At 50.0% G+C, this 21,957-nt stretch overlaps 2 protein-coding genes across 10 annotated transcripts in view; one reads left to right on the top strand and one right to left on the bottom strand.

Moving 5' to 3' along the window:
* TMEM91 (transmembrane protein 91) overlaps positions 1-20,571 on the top strand; it is a 30,460-nt gene extending 9,889 nt beyond the window's left edge. The window contains exons 2-5 of one of the 4 annotated variants that reach the window (XM_081516221.1): positions 10,305-10,550; positions 17,292-17,476; positions 19,527-19,676; positions 20,220-20,571. In XM_081516221.1, coding sequence (XP_081372347.1) covers positions 10,541-10,550; positions 17,292-17,476; positions 19,527-19,676; positions 20,220-20,378 — 504 coding nt within the window. In that variant the 5' untranslated portion in view covers positions 10,305-10,540 and the 3' untranslated portion in view covers positions 20,379-20,571. Of the gene's footprint in view, positions 1-10,304; positions 10,551-15,709; positions 16,080-17,291; positions 17,519-19,526; positions 19,677-20,219 lie in introns of those variants that run through there. The other 3 variants (XM_081516219.1, XM_081516220.1, XM_081516218.1) reach the window with 3 other exon arrangements.
* B9D2 (B9 domain containing 2) lies at positions 178-7,586 on the bottom strand. Of its 6 annotated transcripts, none has more exons than XM_081516225.1 (4): positions 7,365-7,586; positions 6,840-6,931; positions 3,528-5,566; positions 178-777 (listed from the first exon to the last, which is right to left on the bottom strand). In XM_081516225.1, exons 3-4 carry the CDS (start codon positions 3,673-3,675, stop codon positions 464-466), a joined length of 462 nt encoding a protein of 153 aa, XP_081372351.1. In that variant the 5' UTR covers positions 3,676-5,566; positions 6,840-6,931; positions 7,365-7,586; the 3' UTR covers positions 178-463. The 6 variants fall into 6 exon arrangements, with proteins under 6 accessions (XP_081372351.1, XP_081372348.1, XP_081372353.1 ...); XM_081516222.1 differs by having other exon boundaries at positions 3,528-3,653; XM_081516227.1 differs by having other exon boundaries at positions 3,528-3,653; positions 7,430-7,567.
* Positions 20,572-21,957: the final 1,386 nt, after the last annotated feature.

Below are 21,957 nucleotides of genomic sequence, written 5' to 3'. Positions count from 1 at the left end.
CCCCCCAAGGAGTGGGGGCCCTTAAGAGCATCACCCAGAGTGGGGAAGGGGGTCAGAGGCTGAGGCAGAGGGCAAGGGAAGGGGACTTTAGGAGGAGGGTAACAGTAGGAGGAATCCCCCCAACTCCCCCACTCCCAGCCCATGTCTGACAGATGAAGGTCAAAAAAGCACCCACACTTGAAAAGCACCACACCTTTATTGAGCCCTTCCATGTGCCAGCAGCGTCTCTGCACCCAACCCGAGAGCCCACACACCTACTGCCCCCATTTTACAGATGGGAAAACTGGACCTGGGAGGGGCAGCCACTGGGCTTGAGGTGCTAGTCAGGATAGAAGCCACACCAGCCTTGGCTGGGGTCAGGTCTGACAGTCTTCAAAGCCCACGCTTCTGACCACTGCACCATCCTGCCCCTTATGGGATGTCCCAAGACATGGCCGGGGGCCAGCCATCCATATAGGCTCCTTCAGCATTCGACCCCGTAGCGATCGAAGTGGCGCAGCAGCAGGCCCAGCTCAAGGTGCACGGTGCCACCGGAGGTGGTGTGCAGGCGATAGCGGTCAGCTCCACTGTAGATGGCATCTCCATGCAGCAGCTGAGGCCCGCCACCCACAAAGGCCCTCGCCAGCTGCTCTCGCCAGCTGCCCAGGGGCCGCCAGGTGGGACAGTCCAGCTGGTGGGTGCCTGGACTGCTGGGCACATGGCAAAAGCCGTAGCCTGCAAGCTGGCAGCGGCCGAAGCTGTCCTGGGACCACACCTGGAGATGGAGCCGGGGCCAGCCTGCAGGATAGGAGGGAGGGAGGAAAGGGGAAGGGGTACAGCCCAGCCTCTTGCTCCTGAAGACCCCAGGCCCAGTTCTTCCCTGCCAGGTTTCTGCCCCACCCTCCTCCTCTGGACTCCTACCGGCACAGAGCAGCCAAAGGGATCTTTCTGAATCCAGGTTCTTCCTCTGCTCAAAACCCTTCCATGATTCCCTAATGCACTCAGTATAAAGTCTAACCTCAACATTCTAGGCCCTTGAGGTCTGGCCTCTATTGAATTCTCTGTTGGCCGCCTCCTCTGTGTCCCCATCTCCGGGGAGCCTAGTCCCCGGGTGAGGGCGTTGGGCCTTGTCCTGGATGCCTCCCTCCTTCCCTCCCCATGGCCACACCCTGTCCTCTTTCCTGGCCTCAGGGCCTTCTTTCTTGCCTTCATCATAGTTCACCTTGCAGCTGGAAGCATCTTTGTCCCCTTTCCATAGATTTCCCAGTTCCTCACTCAAGATACAGTTCAGCTCCTCACCCTATAGGCAAAGTGCTTGGGAGATCCAGCCCCATTTCACCCTCTTTTCTGAGTCTCTCTGAGCTTGGCCCTGTTCTAGAAGCTGGGGATATACAGCAGTGAACAGGGCAGACAAAAATTCCTGCCCTTGTGCAGCTGACATCTTAGACAACCAACACAGTAAATACGCAAATTATAGGGTATGTCAGATGGTGATAACTGCTCTGGAGAAAAATAAGCTGGGTAGGGTGGGAGTAGGCATGCAGTTTTAGAAGGCGGTGATCAAGAAAAAATTTACTGAGAAGGTGACATCGGAGGGAACGCTTAAAGGAGGGAAGAGACTGGGGGCTATATGGCTATCTAGGAAAGAGTGCTCCCAGCAGAGGGGACAGCTAGTGCAAAGGCCCTGAGGTGGGAGCTGCCTGGTGGGACTGATGTGGCTGGAGCAGATGGGGAAGGGGAGACAGAACCAGATCAAGCAGGGCCCTGTCCTTCCATGGTAAGGCTTTGCCTTTTACCTTGAGTGATGTGGGGACCACAGAGGGTCCTAAGCAGAGGAGGAATGTGACCTGACTTAGGTGTTCACAGGGGGGGCAGACTTATGGGACTGAGGTGGTGTTCCCACCTCAGTAAAGTAAAGACGCTATGGTAACAGCCCGGTGAGAGGTGATGGTGGACAGATCAGGGTGCTTTGAAGGGGGTAGGGAGAGTGATGACATTCAGAATGCATTTCAAAGGTGGAGCTAATGGGATTTCCTAATAGAAAGAGAAAAGAAATGGCAAGGATATTTGGGATCCTTAAGAGCTGAAAGGACTGTGGCCTGCCTCACCTTCCAATCCATCACCCATGAGGCAGCCAGAGGGATCTTTTTTTTTTCATTGCAATCTTCTTTTTTTAATGTTTATTTATTTGTTTGGCTGCGTCAGGTCTCAATTGTGGCACGTGGGATCTCTGTTGTGGCACAAGGGCTCCAGAGCCCACAGGCTCAGTAGTCATGTGGACTCAGGTGCCCCACAGCATGTGAGATCTTAGTTCCCTGACCAGGGATTGAACCTATGTCCCCTGCATTGGAAGGCGGATTCTCTACCTCTGGACCACCAGGGAAGTCCCCAGAGGGATCTTTTAAAAGCAAAATGTGACTTGTCAATCACCTGCTCTGGCTCCCCAGATATGGCCTCCACTCTGCGGCCTGGCACTGAAGATCCTGCAGGGCCTATTCCCTGTTCCCTGCCACATCACCACTTGTAGTGCCCCTGCTCACCCTCCATCCTCCAAATACCCCTGACTCACCTTCCCCCTTGACCCTTCCACACATGGCTTTCTGCCTAGAACCCTCTTGCATCTTTCTGTTTTAATAGTTCCTATTGACTCTTCACAGAAAAGCCAAACATTCCCCCTCCTCTGGGAAGCCGTCCCTGAACTCCCCAGCAGAGTAAGGCACCTCTTCTGGGCTCCCAGAGCCCTTCAGGATCCCTCATCCCAGGCCTGCCCACTCTGGGTTGCCACTCAGGGTAGCTCTTTCTCTCCCCAGAGATGATCTGTGTGGGGACAGAGCTGGGCTAGCAGGGGCTGTCTCATCACTGACATCTCCTTGGCCCCACCTGACACAGGGCAGGCACTCAGTAACTATTATTTACATGACAGAAATATATGGCATATTTATCTAGACTATTTCCTGGAATCTACTCCTTTCTAAAGACACAAATATTCCTCCAGGAAAGGTTTTCTGATACCCCTCCTCTCTCACATATTCATTTATCCTCTGAGCAGCAGAAAAGCCCTGCTTGCAGAACAGCCACCAGCCTTCACCTCTTTCTCTCTCATAACCCTCTCCCAGCTTCCTCCTTTTTTTTTTTTTTTGGCTCAGCCAAGTAGTGTGTGGGATCTTAGTTCCCCTACCAGGGATCAAACCCACGCCCCCTGCATTGGAAGCGCAGCATCTTAACCCCTGGACCTCCAGGAAGTGCCTCCCAGCTTCCTTCTGATGGAAGACTCTCTTGCTTTGTCTCTGTGAAAGCTACATCCCTCTCCCCCGGCCGGCCCCTTGACCTTGCCCCCTTAACCCTGGCCTCTGCCCTGGTTCTAACAAACTCTAGAGCTGGCCTGGGGAGGTTTCAGCTTAGCCTCTCCAGGGCCAAGTCTGGTCAGGAAAGGGACCCAAAGGCAGAGGAAGCAGGGCCAGCACTTGGTGGTTCCGGTTCTGGTAGCATGGGGGTGCCACTAACCCACCTCCCGTTAGTCTAGCCTGAGGCCCAGGCTGGGAACCCACCTTGAAGGCCTTTGGTGGCGAAGTGCAGGTCGATGGGGTGGGACCAGTAGGCCATGTCCCCTATCTGGGGGGTGTCCACCTGTGTTTGGCCCTCCCGCACGCCTGACAGGAGCTTCCATGCTGCCCCTGCAAGTGAGAGCCAGGACATGGATGAGGCTGGGGGGGGGGAGCAGGAGAGAGTCCTCAGGAAGGGGATCCCACTGTGACTGCAGGACCCCCTTTCTCCCTGGAACCGGGGGTGGGTGGTGGTCAAGGGTTGCAAAACGTAGATTCTGGAGCCAAATGTCTAGATTTATATCCTGGCACTATTTCTTCCTGCCTATGCAACCTTGGGCTTGTTACCTTTCTCTGCCTTGGTCTTCCCATCTGTAAGGTGGGTATAATAATAATGCATCCCTCACAGGTTTGTGAGATGATTAAATGAATTAATACACACGAAGCACTAAGAATAGTGTCCATGGCATAGTGCCTACTGAGTAAGTGTTGGGTATCACTTTATTATATTACTATTCTCATTCCACATTTAGAGGCCCTAGTCCAAGGACTAAGATGGGGCCAAGGGTGTCCTTCATGAACAGAAGGACAGAGCATATCGTGAAAGGTGCGTCGTAACAGCAATCCTACCGAGGGTGACAGTAATAGCAAAAATGCACCGAGTGCTTACCAAATGCCAGACGCTGTGCTAAGCGCTTTAGTAATGAATTCATTTAATCCGCCTTCTGGGACTCTTAATCCCCACCCCACCCCCTGCTTACAGATTCTCCTCCATAGCCCATAGGCCCTGCAAGGCCTGGCCTGTGCCCCCCTTCCCCGCCCCCACCCACCTTCCTGAGCTCATCTTTCATCACTTTCCTCATTCCTCACCACTCTCTGGCCTCACTGGTTCTATTTTTGTTCCACTCTTCAGGGCCTTTGCACTGGCTGTTCCCTTTGCCTAGAAAACCCTGCTTCTAGATGTCCCCAGACTTTTTTTTCCCCATACTTCAGGGATCAGCTCAAGTGCTACTTTCACAGAGGTGTTCTCCCTTACCCTCCTATCCCCAAACTAACCAGTCCCTCTCACATCATCTCTCAGCTCATCTCTTCCTAGGACCTAGTACACGATCTGTAATCATTGGACTCATGTCTTTATCTGTTTATTTATTCTCTGTCTCCCCTACTGTGAGCCCCAAGAGAGCAGGGATCTTGTAAAGTAACTGGATCCCTAGGACGGCAAACCCAGATTTTGGTACACAGAAGGTGCTCGATACGTGTTTGTTGGACAAAGAAATGATCCTAGGAGGTGGGGACTAATACAATCTTTCATCTTACAGGTAAAGAAACAGACTCTGAGAAGGAATGGCACTTGGCCATTCATTCCACAAACCTTTACTGAACACCTTCTCTGCACCAAGCTTTGTTCTCCACGCTGGGCCTACAGCAGGACCGCAGCAGACCAAGTTCCACAGTGGAGCTGATTCAAATGGAGCTCTGTTTTGTTTCTGGTTTGTTTGTTTTTTGTTTCTGACCGTGCCTTGAAGCATGCAGGGATCTTAGTTCCTCGACCAGGGATCGAACCCGTGTCCCCTGCAGTGGAGGTGTGGAGTCTTAACCACTGGACCACCAGGGAAGTTCCTCAAATAGAGTTCCGACTGATAGCAGAGACCAAGTCCCTTATCTGACTGCCCCTCAGCTCTCTCTTGCATAACTAAACCCCCTCTCCCTGGCGAAGAGCCCCCTGAAATAGTAAAAATCATGTTGGTTACTGCTCCCTTCTCAGCCAGGTGAGGAAAGCAACAAGCCTTGAGTCAGGATTCTCACATACAAGACTTCCTCACACTGCTATGAAGGACAAATAGTCCCATTTTACGGACGAGGAAACTGAGGCTCTGAGAGGGAACAGCGCTTGCCCAGGGTCACAGAACAGATGAGTGGTAGGGCGCTGGAAACCGAGTCGATTCCAGGCTTGTCTTCTTATTCACTCAGCTGGAGGATCCCAATTTCCCAGGGAATCTCAGCCACTAGTCTATCCACCAGTGAAATCACAAAGGACTCTGGACCTAAAAAGATGATGACGACAATGGCCACACTCATTTCATGGACATATATCTCTGCTAGACAACATATCCCAGGCTTAGAAACAAGAGCACATCCAGCTGTTACACAAGCCAGGCAAATACTTACGAGGACTTACAAATCCAGGTCCTCTTCTAAGGGCTGTTGATATTCATGTAGTCCTCACAACAACCCCATGAGGTAAATAGTGTTATTATTCCCATTGTATAGACAGGGAAATCAAGGCAAAGACAAGTGCCCAGGTCACATAATTAATAAACAGGAGCTGGTTTTGAATCCAGGCAGTCTCTGCTCCTAACCTCTCAGTACTCTGCTGCCTCTTAGGTGCTATTAGCTTCATTTTCAGACAAGGAAACAGGCTCAAAAAGGTCAAGTCCAAAGGCTCCCAATTAATAGGTAAAGGAGTTTGTATTTGAGCCCAGACTTGGTGACCCATGGCCCTATCACACTAACCACCACACTCTACTGCCTCTGATGGAAAGGCATGAAAAGTCGGACCTCCAAGGTCCCTCTTGGGCTTGTGTGAATGGACTTGGATGACGATCAGAACTGGGTTCCTATGTTTTCACAGAGAAATAAGGATACAGGAGGGTGGTCTCTCCTCTTAATTGCAAGATGGAAACTTCCATTTCACCTTAAGAACTCAATAAATGCAGACGGTAAAGCAAAAAATTAAGATGGGGGAGTCACCCAAGGCACCTCTAAGACAGTGAATGGAACCCAAATAGGGTTGTTAGGGCTGTTAAGTGTTTTGAGGATTGGGAGTGTGTGTTGGGGGTGGGTGGATGTATCAAGCTTATAGTCCCCTATCCTTGCTGTGTGTGCTAAGTCACTTCAGTCGTGTCCAACTCTTTGTGACCCTATAGACGGTAGCATACCAAGCTCCTCTGTCCATGGGATTCTCCAGGCAAGAATACTGGAGTGGGTTGCTCAGGGGATCTTCCAGACCCAGGGATCAAACCCATGTCTCTTATGTCTCTTGCACTGGCACGCAGGTTCTTTACCACTAGCACCACCATGGGAAGCCCTCAGGGAATGTGTATTGAGAACTAGAACTCAGAGTTCCCAGAGGTGGGATGGGAAGGGATAACAACGGAGCCTGAGACTCCCATGAACAGAATGTGGTCAGCGGTAGGAGTCCTGAGAACTGACGGAAGCTGAGGACCAGGGACTGAGCCAAAGAAGGGGTCAAGGAAAGAAGGTGGAGCAGCTAGACTGAGAGGTTTCGGTGGGGAAATGAACCATGTCGGAAAATACCTGTGTGGACGCCCCACTTGCAGAACAGGCTACTTTCCGAGAAACCGGTGGCCCCCAGGATCTGTCCGATCACGTGCACCTCGGCCATTGCCCTGAAAGGGGAAAATATAATCACAGCCTTATGAGAAAAGTGTACAATTACCTCCACCTAATAGATGGGAAGACTGAGGCCCACCAAGTAAGGAGCAATACGTGGGATTCCAAGCTAGTTTCGTCAAACCACTGAGGTTGCGGTTTCAACCATGATACTAACTGCCTCTCCAGGAGAGTCTCAGAAAAATGAGGGGCGAGAAACGGACGCTCCAAGGAGCTGGCGCGTAACTCGGCCTGCCTCTAAAGTAACTTCTTCCTAGGCTCAACGCCGCGGAAAGTCCCGCCCCAGGGTCCCCAATGGCTCCGCCCACAACACAAAAGCTCCGCCTCTCACGTCAGATTTCTGCCCCCCCCCCAGTCCATGACGCGCATGCGTTTTAAGTGCTGGGCGCCTTAGCTCCGCCTGTGAGTTCGCGCATGCGTTATTCCTACCTCAGTGTACCTAACGGTTAGGAGAGACGAGAGCGCTGGCGGGGATTGGAGTTCATGGGCCTGACCTGTCCCTCTCTCCGCAGGCGTTGACTTCCCGGGTCTGGCTCACGCCTCTCGCAGGACCTTCCTGGCAGCGAGAGAGCTGAGGCGCAAATCTCTCCGAGACCGCGCCCGCCTCCTGCCTCCCAGGTTGTTGCTGGGGCAACGGCAGCCTCCTCCCCTGGTCTTGCACCCGCCCTGCGGGTTGCTAATTGGCCCTAGCGGCATTTGGGGGGGCGGGACTATGCTGTGATTGACATTTTCTCTCCCCCACCCATCTCCATTTTTGGGTCCGAAGTCTCCAGCCACGACCGACGGTTCAGCCATTTGCGGCGTGGCCCCGTTGTGGCCATGTTGATCGCGGCGAAGAAGTTTGAACAGTGTCTCAGATATTCTCATAACAGAATAAGCAAATCCATCCATGCCCCATTACCCCTCAAACTGTCTCTCAACAGGGACCACAAGACAGACTTGAGCCAGAGCTAAGGGGGAATCTCACGAGTTTGGGTGCATCCCTCTGCCTCCTAACTGGAAATAAACTTCAACTGGTTGGTGGGGTTCCTTTTTAGAGTTCCCCCAAGCTCCTCAAAGACTGATAAATCCAACTTCCTTCTCAGAAATACCGCCCATTTTTTCATTGTTAGTGCTGATTCTGAGCAATGAGTGGGTGGGGTGGGGGAAGGGGTAAGAGAAATGAGGAACTGAGGCGACTTTATCTGCAGAAAACCCTGTTTTTGAAGGCTGGACTCTGTCAGAAACTTAGGACCTTGCACAGCTCTAGGTCTCAGTTATCTCATGCATGTCATGAGCCCAAGTGGAGTGACTGAGTCAGGCACTCACACGTTCTGATTTCCTGAGCAGTTCCTTCTCCACCCTCCAAGTCCAGTTGAACCTTAGTTCGTGCCTTATTCCTCCAGCCCAGACCAGAAGTCCAAAGGGAACTTATTCCCCTACTTACTGTAAAACAAGGACAGCAAAAGAGTCACCAACTCAAAGTTACAGGGAGGGAGGCAACATTTCAATAGAATAGTGTCGTGGATTGTTTGCAGGTTAGAAAGGAATTTCCAGACATGAGGCAGAATGAGAGGAGGATAGAGTTTATTAGAGAGGGAGTTGCCCTTAGAACAGCAGGCCTACCCCCGACAGAGCAGGGAGAGCTGACTGTTAGAACAGCAGGACAGCTCAAGAGAGAGCCAACGCCTCTCATCGGCTAGTAGCCAATTTTTATAGCCTCAAGACAAAACTCCTGCTGGAAGGGTGGCATTAGGTGATTGGTTAGGATGCTATAGGGTGAATAATGGAGTAGGTGTTTTTACCTAATATGGGATCAAGGAATTGAGTGGTTTAGATCCGGGGGCACTCATGGCAATGGTTACTATGGGGGCCTCTGGTCAGTTCCTGAGATGACCTTAGTACAGACCTTCACATCTGTGGACTTGGTACAAGGCTTTACACCTGTGACCTTGGTGTAGGGCTCCACAGATAGTATTTATATATATAGAAAAAATAATTTGATAGGTATATAATTCGGTAATATTTCACTAATAGGTATATCTGAAAGCTACCATTTATCAAGTGATTTCTCTGTGCCAGCCACTGTAAACTGATTGTTTTGCAAGCATGATCTCCTTTAATCCTTAGATATCCCAGTGTGTGTGCTCAGTCGGGTCTGACTCTTTGTGACCCTTTGGACTGTAGCCCGCCAGGCTCCTCTGTCCATAGGGATTCTCCAGGCGAGAATACTGGAGTGGGTTGCCATTTCCTTCTCCGGGGGATCTTCCTGACCCAGGGATTGAATCCATGTCTCTTACATTGGCAGATGGATTCTTTACCACTGCACCATCAGGGAAGCCCACAGATATCCCACAGGGTGGGTAATTACCAGTTTTATTTAAGATGAAGGAATTAGGGCGAAATTATTTATCCTTAAACCAAATTGACTATAGTTCTATCTTGTGCTACGTGCTCAGTCGTGTCTGACTCTTTTGTGACCGCATGAACTGTAGGCTGCCAGGTTCCTCTGTCCATGGAATTTTCCAGGCAAGAATACTGGAGTGGGTTATCAGTTCCTACTGCAGGGGATCTTCTTGACCCAGGGATCGAACTCACATCTCTTGCATTGGTAGGTAGATTCTTTACCACTGTGCTGCCTGGGAAGCCCATAGTTCTCTCTCACTCTGTCCCAAAACTTTATGTTCTTCACCTCCTGCTGTCTCACTTCTCTTGGATACACATCTCATCTCCCAGGAATCAAAGGAATATGGAGGTCATGGGTGTCATCCTCAACTCCATCACGTCCCATGTCCAGCCAGTCATCAAAGGCCTATACATGGGACTCACCTGGTGGCCCAGTGGTTAAGACTCTGTGATTCCACTTCAGTGGGCACAGGGTTCATTCTCTGGTCTCAGAACTAAGATCCCACATGCCACACAGCATGGCCCCAAAACAAACAAACAGAAGTCTCATAAAAAAGCTCCTTCTTAAATTTTTTTTTTTTTCAGTTGGTTTCTTTCCCACTGGTAATATTAGTGATTGAGAAAATGTTTCCCAGTTCAACTACCTGGATTTAAGTCTTAGTTCTGGCCCTTCCGTTTGACCTTTAGCTTCTCAGTTCCCTCGTCTGTAACAGGAGAATGAGAAATGGTACCCATCGTGTTAGATTATGGTCAGAATTTAATGAATGTATGAAGCTGGACATTTAAAACATGTCCACAGATTCTTGACACTCCTTTCACTCGGTGTTGGAGCCTGCCCCTCTTGAGTATAGGCTGCACTTTGTAACTTGCTCATAACCAGTAGCTCATGGTACAGTTGTTGCTGTGTGACTTCTGAGACTAAGCCATAAAAGGCATTGAGGATTCCTCCTCCATTTCTCTCTTGCATGGCTCACCTTGAGACAGCCCAGCCACCACGATGGGACAGCAGGGAAGCAGCCAGCAGAGAGACACAAATGGGGAAGAACCAAAGCCAAACAAACCAGCACCATGTGAGCGACCCATCTTGGAAGGAGATCTTGTAGCTGCAGCAAACCTTCAGGTGACTGGTGCAGCTGGCCAGCATGCCACTGTAACTTCACGACACCCTGACCCAGAGTCAGCCAACGAAGCCATCAACAGATTCCTGACCAACAGAAACTATGTCTGATGGTAGTATTTGTTGTTTTAAGCTACTAAAGTTTTGGAGGATAATTTGTTATGCAGCAATAATAGCAATGTAAATGCCTAATAATAATAATGCAAATGCCTAATGAATTTAGGATAGTGCCTGGCACATAAGAAGCCCTATAAATGTTTGTTATTATTGATGGTTTTTACTGCTCATGTTGTTGTTACTGAGATGGCACATTTTACATATTTTTTACAAGAAGCACACTGAATATCTCTTTATGTGAAGATTATATTCTTCAAGTCTTTTAAATTGTGATAACATACTCATAAAATTTACCATTTTAACCATCTTTAAGTGAACAGTTCAGTGGCCTTAAGTACATTCACATAATTGTGCAATGTCTCTATAACTCTTTTCATTTTGCAAAATTGAAACTGTACCGATTAAACAAAAACTCCTATCCCTCCCTCCCTTCCTCTAGCCCCTGGAAACCCCCTATTTACTTTCTATTTCTATGAATTTGACTACTCTAGGTACCCTATATGAGTGGAATCAATATTTGTCCTTTTATGACTGGGTTTTTTCATTTAGCATAATTTAGCATAATGTCCTCAAGGATCAGCCATGCTGTAGTGCATGTCAGAATTTCCTTGTGTTTCAAAATTATATGGCAATTATTTATTTATTTTGAGGCATAGTTGACCTCCAACACCATATTAGTTCCAGGTGCACAACATAATGGTTTGGTATTTCTATACATTACAAAGTGGTCATCACAGAATTTCCTTCCTTTCTAAAGCTGAATAATATTCCATTTTAGATATACACTCTGTTTTCTTTATCCATTCATCTGTTGATGTACAGTTGGGTTGCTTCCACCTTTGAGCTATTGTGAATAATGCTACTATGAACATGGGTGTACACACATCTCTTTAATGCCTTGCTTTCAGTTCTTTTGGGTATACACCCAGAAGTGGAATTGCTGGGTCATATGGTAATTCTATTTTTAATTTTTGGAGGAAGTGCTATATTCATTATTAAGAGTGACTGTTCATCCTCTTTTATATCGTGGCTTTTTTGTTTTTGTTTTTGGCCAAGAAGAGTGGCTTGTGGGATCTTAGTTCCCTGACCAAGGATTGAACCCAAGTCCTTGTCAGTGAAAGAGCCTAGTCCTAACCACGAAACCACAGGGAATTCCCACATCTTGCATTTTTCACTCAGTGATACATCTTGGAAGGTTATCCATATCTTTAGATGGAACTCACATTTTCAAAAATAAATGTTTGGCAGTATATGTACAGAAAAGTGCACAAATCATAAGTGAAGAGCTGAATTAAATTTCACTAACTGAACACACCTGGTAACCAGAACTCAACTCATGAAAAGAACATGACTAGCCTCCAAGGATGCCCTTCATGCCTCAGCCAGGATGCCCCCAAGGGAAACCACTAACTGGACTCTTAACAATATGCATTAATTTTGCCTGGTTTTGTACTTTATATAAATGAAATCTCGCAGTATGTATTGCTTTGTGTCTGCTGTCTCTTGCTCAGTGCTTTGTGAAATTTATCCCATGCCATTGCACGTGGCTGTAGTTCTTTCATTCTCATTGCTATATAGTTTCCTCTGTGTGAAGATGCTATACTTTATCCATCTGTTGATGGGAACCTGTTTTCTGGTGGACATACGTTCATATCTTATTGGACTGGAATTGCTGGGTCATTAGGTGGCTCACTAGTAAAGAATCCACCTGCCAATTCAGGAGACCCAAGAGACATGAGTTTGATCCCTGGGTCAGGAAGATCCCCTGGAGAAGGAAATGGCAACCCACTCCAGTATTCCTGCCTGGAAAATACCATGGACAGGGGAGCTGGGCAGGCTACAGTCCATGGGGTCACAAAGAGTCAGACATGACTAAGTACGCACACACACACACAAGATATGTTCAGCTATAGTAGAAACTGCCCAGGAGTTTTCCTAGTGGTTGAACTAATTTGGATGCTCATTCAACCTAGTGGCTGAACCAATTTTAGATGTATGAGAGTTCCCCTGCTCCACATCCTTACCAATACTTCCTGGTGGCTTCTTCTATCATTTAGCCATTCTGATGGGGGTGTATTGGTATCACATTGTGATTTTAATTTGCATTTGCCTGATGATTAGTTGGGTAATTTTTTAAATGTTCATTGCTACCTTGGATTTCCTCTTTTTGTGAAGTTTTGTTCAATTTTTCACTTGATTTTCTTTCCATATATAAATGTATGTATATACACACACATATATACACATATGTGTACACATATGTATATACATATACATATATTATATTCATAATATTATTTTAACAGTAAAAGTCTCCCAAGAACTAGAGGATTCTCCTATATAACCATAATACCAGTTTAACATTTCCCCAAGCATCAATTTAATATTGATAGAAAACTATCATCTAATTCATAGTTTATATTCAAATTTCTCCCATTGTCCCAATAACATACCTTGTCACCATCTGCTCTCCATCTGGGATCACACTTTGTGTTTATTTGTCATGTTGCTTTGCGTGCGGGCTAAGTCGCTTCAGTCATGTCCGACTCTTCGCAACCCCATGGCATGTAGCCCATCAGGCTCCTCTGTCTATGGAATTTTCCAGGCAAGAATACCAGAGTGGGTTGCCATGCCTTCCCCCAAGGGATCTTCCCGACTCAGGGATTGAACCCAAGCCTCTTATGTCTCCTGCTTTGGTAGGTGGGTTCTTTACCACTAGTGCCATCTAGGAAGCCCGTCATGTTTCTTTGGTCACCTTTAACCTAGAACAGGCTGCCAACTTTTAGATTTTTACGTTTTGGTTTTCATGACACTGACATTTTAAAAATATATATTTAATTTGGCTGCATTAGGTCTTAGTTGCAGCACACGGGCTCTCTAGTTGTGGCACGTGGGCTCCAGAGCGCGCAGGCTTCATAGTTGCAACTCACGGACTTAGTTATTCCTTGACATTGTCCCCTGCATTGGAAGGTGGATTCTTAACCACTGAACCACCAAAGAAGTCCCAATACTGACATTTTTGAAGAGTTCAGATCAGCTACTTTATAAAGTGTCCCTCTATTTGGCTCTGTCCCACGTGTTCTCATGATTAGATTCAGATGATGCATTTTTGGCAGAAGCATCGTAGAAGTGATGTCATGTCCTTCCTTTTCAAGTGCACATCAGTAGGCACACGATGTTGATCTGTTCCAATACTGGTGATGTTCACTTCTACCACCTGATTTAAGTGGTATCTGCTGACATTGTCCATTAATACTATTTTTTTCTCTTTGTAATAAGTTATCTGTGGGGGGATCCTTTGAGACTAAATATATGTCCTGTTCCTCATCAAACTTTCACTCAGTGGTTTAGGCTTCTGTTGATAATCCTGGCTGGGATTTCATGTTCAGTATTTCAGGACCATCACAAAGCCCAAGAACGCTGGAAGGGGCAGGGAGACTGTACAAGGCTGATAGTGGCCAGAGAATGTAGTGAAGTGAATAAATCTCTAGGGTGTGGGACTTCCCTGGTGGTCCAGTGGTCAGGACTTTGCGCTTCCACTGGAGGGGGTGTGGATCCCATCCATGGAATAAAATCCTGCACGCAGTGACCAAAAAAACCAAAAAAAACAATCTCTAGGGTGGCCTAGGGGGTTGGGGAGCCCCATATTGCTCAGGGTTTCAGTAAAAATCAGTAAATTCAGCCTCAGTAAAATGTACTGATTCAGCCTCAGTAAAAAACGGAAGCTGGTAAGAATTCATGTGCCCACACCACAAATAGGTATTGAAGGCCTGCTTTGCACCCGGGCACTGTTCTAGGCCCCGAGGCACAGCAGTGAACAAAAGAGAGTAAATCCCAGCTCAGCTGCAGCTGGCACTGAAGTGGGGGAATTCAAACTACAAACAGCCAAAGTACGTAGTATGTTTCACAGTGATAAGAGCAAGGTTAAGGAGGTAAAGAGTAACAGGTTATCTCTCCCGATAGAACAGTTCTGCTCCCTCTCCTCCTCTATCTTCTCGTGGGTCTCCCCGCCTGTTGTCAGCCAGAATCTCTGGCTGAGCCAAGTGCACTTCCAGACACCATCTGCTCTCCCTGGGAGTGGGGCCCGTGCCAACTCCAGCGTCTGGACTCTTGGCACGGAGCCCCAGAGCCCTGGAGCGAGAGAACTCTGGCCGGCCCCACATCAGGAAGGGAATCCTCCAGTTTGGCTGTCTGGGACTGGTGAGATGGAGGGCTTCCGAGAGACAGGGAAGCCAGTGCAAGCTGGGTGGCCTTCTTGAAGGAGGTCGAGGCCTGTAGGGAGAGAAGAATCCATTCATCAAACTGAAGATGATGGCTATATTAATAAATAATTCTATTCCTAAGCACTATTAAACACGTTCCGAGTGCCTAGTTTAAGGCAAATACTGGATATGTGTTATTGTACCTAATCGAAGTGCTTTATATATGTGATCACAATCTAAGAGACAGGGAGTACTTACCTCATTTTACAAATGGAGAAACTGGGGTTCAAAAAGGTGATGCTATTATCCAGAGGTCACACAGCGAGTGCTTTGAAGAGCCTGGAAAGGAACTCAGGTCTGTGTGGTTCCAAACGGTAACTCATAACCACCGCCTGTACCACCTGATAACCGGCACACCATCCCTGGCCCACTCCCACCGCCGGCCCTTTCCCTGGAAGCCCCCCACCTCATCTTCTGCCTCTGTTTTCACCCCGCCACTTGGGCAAGCAAGAAATGCAGCCTTGGGTTAGAATCTGCCGGTGGGTCCTGGTACTAGCTGTTTACCATCTCTTAGCCTCAGTTGCTTGGTGTGCAGAACAGGGAGAGAAATCGAGAGGAATCCGTGAAATGATTAATGCAGTGCATCTAACGCAGGGGCAGGGCGTGGGTCACTGCACTCAGTGACCCTGCCGCACGCTCTTAGGCAAGCTCTAACTCTCGGCGCCTGTTTCCTCCCGGGCACGACAGGACCACCAGTGATGGTGCCTCTCAGGTCGTTCTCAGGAATAAACGTGTCCGTGTAGATACATCACGTGTGTATGTAAAGCACTAAGAACCGTGCCCACAGTTAGCTGGGGTTGCTGCTTTCACTGTTGGGGAGCGGGGAGGGCGGTGGGCTGGAGGCGGGGCCAAGCCAGGAAGGCCCTGGAGAAACGGGGCGCCCCCTCCTTAGTCCTGCAGCTTTAGGGTCTGGGTTCAGGGAGTCAGGGCCCGCTGTTCTCAGAGACTCCCGCCCGCTCCTGCACACCTGGTGCGGTAGGGGTCCGCGCCGGCCGCTGACGTCGGCCTTCAAGGCCCCGTGCCCGGGCCTCCGCGGAGGGCGGAGCCCGGGAGCCCGTCGCCCCGCCCCCATCCCCGCCCCCGCGCGCTGCGGGCCCGGGGCGCTGAGAGGGGCACTGGGCTGAGCGCGGAAACCTCGAGCCCGCAGCCAGGCCTGGACCCCGGGGAGGGCGGGGCTCACTTAGTGCCCCCACCCTGGGCGGCAGGGTCGGGTCGGGTGTCGGTGCAGGGAACCCAGGAGGTCCCGGCCTATGGCTGTGGGCGGTGAGTGAGGGGCGCAGCTGCGGGCCAGGGGCACTGCTTTTACCCCAGGTCTTGGGTTTGGGGACAGGGAAGCAAAACCTTGGCGAGGAAATCGGCTCAAGCCAGGTTTGGACTGAGAGCGGGAGACTTGGGGACCCCCCACTCTCCCCGGGCGATCGTGAGGGCCAGAAGAATATTCTCTATGGTTGAGTGTAGTGTGTGGTGGGTTGGTGGTGTTCTGGGGGAGGGGTGCAGCGGTGGATTCTGGTCAAACAGGAGGTGTCTGGGGAGCAGGTGGGTGTGGGTCATGAATGTGGGTGGCGTAAGAGAGGGGTGTGTGGACCCTGGTGTTTGGGGCAGGTGTGCAAGGGAAGTGATGGGAACGGGAGAGTGTTCCATCTGCATGTGTAGGAAGCCTGTGCATATACATACATCTGGGGAAATTCTGATGTTGAGGGGATTAGGATGAATGTACAAGGAGTTGTTTGGGGTGAGTGTGTAAGAAGGTTGCAGGCCTCAGAGGAGTGTTTCCTGGGAGCTCATGTTGTTTGGGGCAAACTGTCCCTTGGGACATGAGTGTGCGCAGGTGGGGGTTGGGCTTGTCTAGATGGGTATGTGTGGCAGGAGACTTGGGTATTGAGTATGCAGGCTTGAGGGGCCCAGAGGGTGTGTGAACTAAGCATCACTGGGGATGGCTGTGCGGGAGAGGGATGGGAGTGTGAACCCAGGATGGATATGTAGTTCATGGGACAAGTAAGTGTGTAAAGTATGGTTTGGAATAACTGTGGAACAGGTATGTGGTTTTGCCCTGAGGAGAGAGAAGCCCAGAACTGAATGTCCAGATTCCTGAGTTTTTTGGGTTTTTTTTCCCACAACTTGGACCATCCTCTTTGACTGTTTTTTTTTTTTTTTAAATTATTTATTTATTTGGCCATGCTGGGTCTTAGTTGCAGCACGCAAGATCTTCAGTCTTCATTGCGGCATGTGGGATCTAGTTCCCTGATCAGGGATTGAACCTGGGCCCCCTGCATTGGGAATGCAGAGTCTTAGCCACTGGGCCACCAGGGAAGTCCCTCTTTAACTCTTTACACCTCAGTTTTGCTATCTGTAAAATGGGTCTTAGGATGGTTCAGCTACCTAGTCTTTGCCTGGAGTCTCTCCAAAGCCAGGAGTCAGGGAAGGGATGAAGGTGAGACTGTTAACAGCTTGTCTTGTTCTTTCTCCTTCCCCTAGGAAGGAGCCTCTCCCCAGCCATGGACAGCCCCAGTCTTCGAGAGCTCCAACAGCCCCTACTGGTGGGTGGTGAGCTTCCCATCCAGAAGTCCGGTGAGCCTGAGCTGGGGCCTCCCTTTCGAGAGACAGCCTTTGCGGAGTCGCTGAAGAAGGGTTGGCAGTTCCTGCCACCATCTCTTCCTTCTGTGAGTGCAGGACTAGGGGAGCCAGGGACCCCCGACTTTGAGGTAGGAGCAGTCCCACTAAGGAAGGCTCCCTAGTGGGGACTGGGGAAGGGGGCTGGAGGGAAACCCAGCCGTGGGCAGGTGGAGTGCCCATCTTTGGCCTGGAGTCTCACTTCCCAACTGTGTGCATCTTCCTGGGTTTCCAGTTGTGGTTTTTCCTGTTCTCCCTCTCCCCTGGTTTCTTTACCTTTTTCTCCCCAGATTCATCTCTCATCTTTGTTCCTTTTGACTCTTTCTTCCCAATCATTTCTGACCCCCTTGTTTTCTCTCTGCCCATCTCTCTAAAGCTGATGCATCTCTGCACCTCTCTTTTTTCCTCGCCCCCCCAGTTAATGTCATTTTTTTTATCATTTCTTATTCCGTGTCCATATTCTCAAGCTTGTCTTTTATTTGCAAAGCATGGTTTTCCTGTTGCTACTGCTGTATAAGAAATCACCCAGAACTTGGTAGCTTAAAACAACAATCACTATCATGGCTCATGGTTTCCATGGGTTGGGAATTTGGGAAGGACTTGGGTGGTTCTGCCTCAGGGTCTTTCATGAGATTGAGGCCAGCCAGTGGCCAGAGCTGGAACAGTCAGGGTCTGAAGCAGCTGGGGGGTCTGGTTGGGTATCTCTCTCTTAATGTGGTCTCAGGGCTTCCGCAGGAGTCACCCCATGTGGGCTGGTTTGGGCTCATAGCACGTAAGCTTTGGGGCAGCAGTCAGACTCCGAATGTGCCTCCAGCCCTCCGGCAGGAGTGTTTCAACAAAGCTGAACCTGCCTCACCTTTTCTGACTTAAGCTTGTGAGTCGTGTGGTATTATTTCCACCACATTCTATCAATTACAGATGAATCATAGCCTGCCCAGACTCAAGGAAAGTGGACACAGACCTCACCCCTTGATGGGAAGATTATCAGTCACACTGTAAGAACCTGTGGGAGGGGAGAGGTGGTTATGGCCATTTTTAGAAACAGTCCTCCACGCTGTGGCAGTAAGCTTCACTTTGACATCGTTATGTGTCTGATAATTCCAGTATTTGAAGACTTTCAGGGCCTTATTATTTTGCTAGTTCTCCTCCATAGTTCTTGTGTGCCTGGTTATCTTTGATGGCACATTGGTTATTGTATTTGAAAAATGGTTTTGAGGGTTAGAATGAAAGTACCTTGTCCAGAAAAGATTTGGTCTGCTCTGTCAACTGCCTAGGGGGCACTGCCATTCAGAGATCATTTTTAATCTAGTTCAGGGTCTGAATGAAAGATTAATTTTTCTGGGATTGGGAAATGCCTGCTGGGCAGAAGGGACCTTCTCTGTTTTTTACTTCAGTTTTGGCCTTACAGTAACTCCTTCAAGTCTTGTGGGCTATTTGATGCAAGATTAAACATATACATATACATTCCAACTGACTCATTGGAAAAGACCCAGATGCTGGGAAAGATTGAAGGCAGGAGGAGAAGGGGACAACAGAGGATGAGATGGTTGGAGAGCATCACTGACTTGACAGACATGAGTTTGAGCAAGCTCTGGGAGTTGGTGATGGACAGGGAAGCCTGGTGTGCTGCAGTCCATGGGGTCACAAAGAGACAGACACGATTGAGCGACTGAACTGAACTGAACTGATATATATGTTAACCTAGAACCTGTGGTTTCAGCAGGCAGGTTTGTCCTAGTAATTCAGGCCACCAGAGCTCTCTCCTCTAATCTCCATCTTTTTGCAGGTTCCAGTCCCCTTTGGTTTCTGTGTCTGCTTCAGGGGTTTTTAACTCGGGGCTTATGAGCAGCTGTAGTACCCACCCATGGCTGGACCTGTGAACTTCTTGAAATTGAACTCAAAGCTTTTGAGCGTGGGTGAGGTTTTTCTCAGGAGGCAGGGTCCACAGCTTCCCCTCATGGGCATCCAGGATATAGAGGGGTCAAGAGTCTATCTCTGGGAACATTTTTCTCTCTTGGGGTCTTTGCGGGCATGGGGAGCAGAGCAGTGGGGCAGGGTAGGGCGATGGAGATGCCCACTCAGGCCGTCTCCTGCCCACAGGATGTCTCATCCAGTGACAGTGACTCGGACTGGGACGGGGGCGGCCTCCTCTCCCCGCTGCTACCCCACGACCACCTCGGCTTGGCCGTCTTCTCCATGCTGTGCTGTTTCTGGCCCTTGGGCATCGCCGCCTTCTGCCTGGCCCAGAAGGTCAGTCTCTGGGTGGAGTGGAGAGGGGACTGGATATAAAACAGAAAATTGCATTTGAAAGAAAACAAATGGGAGGAGCCCCACTTGGGTGGGTTGGCTGGGGCCGGGGTTGGGGGGTGGTGGTGATGAAGAGGATTCATGTAGAAATATTCAGGAGTGAAATGAGGGGTGTTTGTCACAGAGGGGAGTGCAGAGTGAGTTCCACTCCCAGGCCTGCCCCCCAGCCTCTGGTAAGGTGGTGGTCAAGCCACTTAACCTCCCTGTGCCTCATTTTCCTTATCTGTAAAATGGGGATGACTAATTGTTACCTCAGGGTCATTGTGAAGCTCAATGAGTTAAGAACTGTGGCATATAGTAATATATGTCTATTTTTATTAGTCACCCAGTAAACCCAGTGCCCAGCTGTGCCTGACCCACGGTAGCTGCTCGCTGTTTTTGGAACATATGAATACAAGGGTGTGGGGGATGGGGGAGGGGTCGGGCTGCGGGAAGCAGGGTGGGATGAGGGGACGCCTGAGTCACCACTGCCCAACGCCTCTACAGACCAACAAGGCTTGGGCCCAGGGGGACGTCCAGGGGGCAGGGGCCGCCTCCCGCCGAGCCTTCCTGCTGGGGGTCCTGGCCGTCGGGCTGGGCGTGTGCACGTACGCGGCTGCCCTGGTGACCCTAGCCGCCTACCTCGCCTCCCGGGACCCGCCCTAGCTGTCCCTGCGGCCCCCGCTGTGAACCCAGAGGCCGGCCGCCCAGCGCGTCTGCGGTCGGAGTGGAGCGTCCCGGCAGGACGGGGCGGCAGCGGCAGCATCCAGAAACGGGAGTGGGCTGGGCCGCCCCCTCCCTCCCCACCTTCCTGGAGGCCGCAGAGAGCGATTAAACACCAGACACTCTTGCCGCCAAACCTGTGTCTGTCTGAGTGTGTGGGCAGGTGGACAGGCGGGGCCAGAGTGACAGGCTGTCCCCCGGGGTGTTCCCGGACACCTCAGAGCCAGAGAAGGGAGAATCCATGGAGGCTCGGAGGGCTCCCAGATGACAGAATATTCTCTTCAGAACACGGGCAGGAATTAGAGAAAGCGAGGTTCCAAGTCCTTCCTCCTCCAAGTTCACTGTGTAACGTGTGGTCTGAGCCTCACTTTTCCTCACCTGCAAAATGGGGCTGATTTCCCCCACAGCTGGAGCAGTTGCAGAGACCAAATGAGTCATATGGTCTACACAGCAGTCTCCTCCTGAGTTCCTTTAACAGCAGTGGTAGAAATCCAACTCTCTTACACAACAAAGGGGAGGAAAACAGAGAGAACTGGATTCAGGGTGTCAAGTGAAATGGTCTGATCTCCCCATCTCTTGGCTTCCACTCTGCAGGCTCCCCCTCCTGGGGGAGGAAAATGGGAGCAGGCAGCTCTGGTGCCACCAAGGTCTTCTTTGCCAGGCACCCTCTCATTGGCCCTCCTGGCGTCCAAGGCAGCTGCATCCCACAGCCTCAGACTGAGACGGCTGGAGCCTCAAAGAATCAAGTGCTAGCAGCAAAATAGCCCTGTGCCTAACGCGCTTGTCAGATACATTAAATGGGGCCTGAGGGACTTCTCTGGTGGTCCAGTGGTTAAGACTCCACACTTTCAATGCAGGGGATGATGGTGCCATCCCTGGTCAGGCAACTAAGATCCCACATGCCATGGCCAACCCCCCCAGGCTGGGTATTATCAAGTAATGAAGTGAGAGCTGTTTAGTTTTCTTCACTCCACTTAATGACATTTTGGGGCTTCCCAGGTGGCGCTAGTGGTAAAGAACCTGCCTGCCAATGTAGGAGATGGAAAAGATGTGGGTTTGACCCCTGGGTCAGGCAGATCCCCTGGAGGAGAGCATGGCAGCCCACTCCAGTATTCTTGCCTGGAGAACCCCAAGGACAGAGAAGCCTGGTGGACTCCAGTCCACAGTTGCAGAGTGGCACACTACCGAAGCGACCGAGCGTGCACAGGCACACTGCCATTTAATCCTGCTAGAAGAAAACATTATTCACTGTCTATGCTCTCCTGAGCATTTTCATGGAGTGTAATTTCAAGCTATTTATGCATTTCCTTGGTTACTGGGGATGAAAATGATACCTGCCCAAAGGGGCAATTTTGTGAGTCAGTGCACCCATGTGAAGCTGCAGCAGAGGACCCCCTCCCCCAACATGTCATTTTCACCATAAACCCCTAAATGTCAGTGGCAGACAGGATCTGGCAGGCATGTGGCCCACCTGTGGGAATGTTATTCCTTGCAGGATGCTAGCATCTTCTTGGCTCCTACC

This window comes from Giraffa tippelskirchi, chromosome 7, assembly GCF_054371585.1.
Source record: "Giraffa tippelskirchi isolate mGirTip1 chromosome 7, T2T-mGirTip1v1.2.pri, whole genome shotgun sequence".
Classification (NCBI taxonomy): Eukaryota; Metazoa; Chordata; class Mammalia; order Artiodactyla; family Giraffidae; genus Giraffa; species Giraffa tippelskirchi.
This window is presented reverse-complemented; position numbering and strand designations above follow the sequence as displayed.